This window comes from Lepisosteus oculatus, chromosome 9, assembly GCF_040954835.1.
Source record: "Lepisosteus oculatus isolate fLepOcu1 chromosome 9, fLepOcu1.hap2, whole genome shotgun sequence".
Taxonomy (NCBI): Eukaryota; Metazoa; Chordata; class Actinopteri; order Semionotiformes; family Lepisosteidae; genus Lepisosteus; species Lepisosteus oculatus.
The window spans coordinates 30164109-30170108 of NC_090704.1; the positions used below are offsets into that span (position 1 = coordinate 30164109).

General features: G+C 39.2%; 1 protein-coding gene across 1 annotated transcript; it reads right to left on the reverse strand.

Annotated features, from left to right (window-relative positions):
• Positions 1 to 192: 192 nt before the first annotated feature.
• Positions 193 to 6000, reverse strand: pdzk1ip1 (PDZK1 interacting protein 1). The gene is made up of 4 exons (XM_015355896.2): positions 5790 to 6000; positions 3348 to 3462; positions 2859 to 2945; positions 193 to 2051 (listed from the first exon to the last, which is right to left on the reverse strand). The coding sequence occupies exons 1-4, from the start codon at positions 5854 to 5856 to the stop codon at positions 1979 to 1981; spliced, it is 342 nt and encodes a 113-aa protein (XP_015211382.1). The 5' UTR covers positions 5857 to 6000; the 3' UTR covers positions 193 to 1978.

The following is a 6000-nucleotide window of genomic DNA, read 5'->3' on the forward strand; positions in this document are numbered from 1 at the left end:
CTCCTGCCTGTGTCTTATTAATAGTTAAGAGTTTTAAGATTTTTTACTTTACTCCTGCACTAGCATCCCTGCAGTAGTTACCTGTTACAAAGATAGTGCTGACCTGAGGTCTATGGAATTAACTTAGCCATGAGTTCATCATAAAGTGATTTGATGGAGGAAGGGGAAACATACAATAATTTAACACAAGAGTTAGCCAGCCAATACTTTAATCATCTACTGGAAAGCAATGTGCATAATCCACAAGATTAAATATGTATTGGAATCAGCAGTCTCTCTAAGAGGGTGGGTTTGCTGTTTTCAACCAATCTGTTATTGTGAAGTGCTTTGCTCTGGCAAGCAGGAAAAATGCTCTGAAATCTTCTAACAGCTTGTAACTGTGGGTCGTGTTCTTGGTTTAATGTTCTGGGTTTTATTCATTAACAAATCATTAACAAAAAATCCTCTGAAGCACAAAGAAAATTGCACACTAGATTTTGTTACTTCTTGCTGTTCCAAGACAGAAAAGTGCAATAAAACATCCTACTCATCACTAATGTGTTACAATTTAAAACATCCTACTCATCACTAATGTTTTACAATTTAACTTTCATCATTACAAAAGATTAAATATTAACTGGTAAATAAGCATATTTTTGTAGACTTCTAGAATAATCCAACTACATCTGTTTATGCAGATATTTTTATTGTCACTCTATAATCATTAAAGAATAACAAGAAGCCTGCATTATAACATTGTCCTAATAGTACTTTACAATGTGTCCCTCTAAATATGTAATTATACAAACCACCTGGGACCTGTATGGTTAAATATCTGTTAGGTTGATCAGTGACAGCATCGACAGATTAGGTTGGGGTTTTGGTCTCTGGTTTCTTTCACAAAGGGTCATGTAAATCATTTGTTTTTCACAAGATTAAGAGCAGAAAAATATTTTGGAACACACAAGCCTTCACATATTAATGTGTAGTTAAGAAAGAGTTGAGCAGTAAAGAAGAAACACATAGCTGCTAAACTGTAAACTGTATTTTCACGTATTCTTTGCATAGAGACAGTATTGTAACAATAAGAGGTTAACCTATGATTCTTCCTCCAGATTTTCCCTCAATCTCTTGATGCCAAGTGACTGATCTGCTGCACTGTCCTTGATTTGCTACACATGTGGTGAGAGAAAAATATAAGAGCATCTAACAAAATCAGTCACCGCTTACAGAACTTTGTGACCTTATGTTTCCACTGAGAAAAAGTCATGTAAAAGCTGCTGCTGGCTGCTGTAAACCTCTTAAGTGTTACACCTCAGCAATCACTTTAAAGCAAATTTGATTATATTGTTGCAGTGGATGAAACCTTGACTGTCAGAACTATAGACATTGCAGCTGTGACATGAATTCTGCAGCCCCTTTCGTTTTATGCTCTTCAATGTAAGCAAAGCGTAAAGCCCAACTACGGACCATGCATCTGGATAATTAATGTCAGCAACCCGGAATTTCTATGAGGGCTCTGAATGCTGAAGTAGTCCAATCCATCCATGTTCTTGACTGAGCACTCACACACGCTCGGGCCTGATGTCACTTGTCGACTCCTTTACATCAGAAACATCAGAACGGTTGTAAAACAAGAGGAGGCCCACCTGCCCCAGTTGGGAAATTCGCAACAAACTGTTATTTCCTGGACGGGAATTCAGCATCTCTCCCATGCTCCTATTTGTTCCTCTCGCCTGATGTGTCTGTCCGTTCAAATCGACGCTGCTTGCTGCCGCTTGGCGCGCCAGGAGTCTTCTGAATCTGCACAGGTCTGGAGAGAGCGACAGCCGGGCGAGTGTCTTTTGTGAGGGGGGGCCGATGGCAGATTCTTAGCTGGGCTGGTGTGTTGGGGGATAGCTGGCCCCAGACCTGCTGGGGGCTCTGCGTGCAGGACAGCTGGGTGCAGAAGGCGAAGGGTGTGCAGTGAAGACAAGAAGATTGGACGCTCCTCCCAGGACTACATAGCCGTCACGGTGACTTCACCCGTCTGCATGGTGACATTCTCATAAGCGTTCTCGTGCTCAATGGATCTGCAACACAGACACGCTGTGGGGTTAAGGCACACACATCTGGACCTTGCCAATCACTTCCCCAGACACGTATTTAAGTATTTGGAGTTTTCTTTGCATGTGTTGCAGTGCTTATGTTTCCCATAAAGGTAGCTGTGGAGTTCTGTTCAAAAACACCTGTTCATATACCATTTCAAACGGGAATCTTGCATTCAGATTATTGGAGTTGTTAACTGACTGTGACTCAATGAAAAAAAACAAATTGGGACTAGTCATGTCATCCCTATTGTATTTATTTTGTGGTAAGTTATTAAATGAAATGAGGCTATGATTAGCATTACTTAAAAGGACAGTTTGCGATTGTCATTTCATCCTGACACATTCCAAGGGGTAAGGAAGGGCAGTGGTTTCTTAAGAGCTGCATTTGTAGAAATGAAAAAGTCAGATTTAAATCTCTCTGAATAGGGATCTCCCATTCCCCATTCTCCTAGAGTTGTTCCCAGCTCTCCAGAAGCATTTCTGCTCATATCAGCATCAAACCTGTGCATGAACCCAAGAAACGGGATACTGGTGAGTTTTTGTCTGATTGGTTTAGTCCTACAGTACATGTTTTCTAGTATAGTCTTTTTGCTGTGTATCTTAGCTCATTCTCATTCATTCTCATTCTGTGAGGGTTTCTGAAAGATGTTCACAAAATTATGGAGTGCATACAAAATCTATTGAGTTACTTTTCCTGTTAATAATTCAGTTCTAGCAGACAAATTGAAATCCATTTTCCACAGTGTGAGACTGTAGCTGATGCCGTGTCTGCAGAGAGAGTTGGATTACCTGACCGAGACCAGTCTGAGATCGTGGTTGGTGCCGTTGGTCATTGTGTACTCGTTGACCTTCGTCTGCTCCAAAGCACCTTCCTGGCTGTCAAGGAACACAGCCCTTTAGTCTTGTGCATTACTGAGTCAGGAGGACAAGACTGTCCTCATCAGATGCATTATTTCATTGCAGTGCTCTGTTAAAATACTAGTCTTAAGTAAAACGATGGAGGAAAGACAAATGACATTTGCATTCATTGTTTAATGTCCTTAACAAGTGAACATTTCAATTAATAATTCAATTTTTATGGACAATTTAACTTTCTGGAATTTTCACACTACTAAGAGAAATACCGCCAAATATCCTAAGTTCAGCACAAGAAAGACAAAGTATAATAGTTATCAAGATTTTTCTCAAATTATTGTTTTGACACAATTGTCCCTGAGACGGAATTAGAAGTTATTTGAAGCAGCACGTGAGCAGGGCAGTGGGATTGTGGGAGCTCACCCGGAGTCCTGACACCACACCTTGTTGACGATGAAGGAGATGAACACGAGCGACAGGAAAACTACCACAGCAATGATTCCTGTCAGCCACGGGGGCAGTGCTCTCTGCACCTTTTCTGAAATCCGAAAGACATGGGTTTTAGGTTTTATAATATGCAGACTTCCTGTCGATCTCTCTGACAAACCATTTCTCTTTAAGCATCCTCTCGGGGAGATCTGCAGCAAGTCACACATGGAATTTATAGCAACAAACCCCAACTAATTTTGACATAGTTAAAAAATTAATGAAAAATAAGATTGCCATGGTCATTCCTTTGTGTCTGGATGTAGTCTACTGTATTTACATATGTATGCATTCACCCAGTCAGAGATTTGCTGAGTTCCTTGTTTGTGCCTTACAAGGGGACTTCTACAAGGTATGCCTCAGGTCCCCATGTGTCTTTTTCACCAAGTCAAAAAAAAAGATGTATTGCAAAACTTATATATAGTGAATCATACCTGTTGAGAAATCTGCTCAAAAGAAGATGCAAACAGGATGATTTATAAAAGTCCTTATTTTCTGAAACGTACTCTCCTTAATTTTTAAAGTAACTGATTTTGGAAAACATCCTTGGAAAATATGATTCTTCGAAATTCCACTGTGCTTTTCATCCCAAGGGAGGTGAAAATATTTGTGTAAAATATAGGAGGGGATATAGTTCATGAACAACTTCACCACAACTGAAGTGCAACATCCACCTTGATGAACCACAGTGGTTGTTATGCGCCAGCAGTCTCACTGCATAGCAGATCAGGTAAAGTGAAAAACTGCTTGACCGTTTGAATTAAGTGGGGACTAGGGAGTCTAGTGTGGAACTGAAAACACTGTTATGAGATTAACAGCTCTACTCTTGCTAACAGTCATGGGATCCTTAATAACCAACTCATCTCACCTGAGAGACAACACCTCTTTAGGCAGTGGTATGGAAATTCTGATGGAAGAGAACCGCCTACTAGTCCTCTAGTCCCACCTACAGAAGCAGCCTGGTTGTCCTGGACAGTTTTCCTTCCAGTACAAATCAGCTTAGCTTCTGAGCTCTGAAGAGATCAGGCTGCAAGCGGGCAACACTGTTGTTCCAGTGGAAGTATGGGTGAAGAAGAGTACAGATTTTACATACAACCAAAACAGGCACAGAATTTGTCCCCGTCATCTGATTCGGTTCAGCAACCAAGAAATTTCCAAAAAATAAAAACTTGTTCTGAACTGCGTACTGAAATTTGCAAAGTTATACATGTGACTGAAACTAAATTTTAACAAATTAATGGATAAAATTTCCAGCATCCATTCATAAAATAAGAAAAAAAAATCCTCATTTAGGTCATCTCTTCCCTCAGAAAGGTTACAGAGGAGATCTTTCAGTCCAAGGTCATCTCTCTCCACCAGCTGGTTGATTCACGATCTCATCAAGATCCAGTTCGAGGCACCAACCACTCTAACACTTACCAATTAAGTTGGCTTTTGTCCCGATGTCACTAAGTTGATGGCAGAGTTGTTCATTGTGTTGACATAGTACTAAATGTATTTTCAAGACCTAGCTCCTTCATGCCTTTATCTAAGGGTACTGACATACCTTACAGACCAGGAATGAATCAAATATCGTTTTGAAAATTGTTTTTTTTTTAAGAACATAGAACATTCCAACAAAGAAATCTTTAGAAAATAAAAATTTGACATTCCTTTAGAATTGTTATCCTTAGGTTTTTTCTCAAGTTCTTCATACAAAGAAGACAACCACATCAAAGTGCATTAGCCCTTGGCCCTTTTTTAAATAATAATTCATTATCGAAAACTGTATTACATGAAACCACACAATTTTAATGTAGAAATGGCAATAGTATCATTATTCTGAACTCCTGTCACTAAATCACAATACACACTTTTTTAAAACATACAGTTTATGCACAGTTGATAGACAAGATCATTAAAGTTAATTAGCTTAAAATGCCAAAGCACAAAGAACAGTGATGGATTTTGGGCCATTTATCATTCTCTTGTTGTTATAGTTTGGTAGCACTTTACCACAGAAATCATTCCAGTTTTAAAAGATGACATGAAAACGATGTCTGGAAATATCAATGCCATACGCAAATATGATTAAGTGATTTGGACCGTATTGTGATCATCAATACTAGATTTTAACAAGCCTAGTTAAACAGCAAGCAAATTCTGCAGATGAAAAGTGCAGTAAATTCCTACTGATATTAAATGCTGCAAGAAAATAGTTTTGTATAAATTTCACTGATAACACAACACATAAAGCACTCTGTTTAAAACTGTAATTATTGAAAAACAGTTGTGTGAACCTAGTCTCGAATAGAGAGACGCATGGCTGATCGTGCCTTTGGTAGACTTATTCCACAGCTTTCTTCCACCCCATTAATCATATAATATGACACCTCTTACCTTGCTGAGCTGCTACTGGCCCTGAGATGTGTAGGATCCAGAGTAACATAAAAACTATTCTCTGCATGGTGATCTAAAACTAAAGCTAAAAACAGGTTTTCTTTTTTTCTTACAACAGAAAGAGAGTCTGAGCTGTGAGAATAAAGAGCAGAGCGAGCCTGACTCTGGCCCACGTCCTCTTGATAATGACTGACACTCTCTGCACAACTAA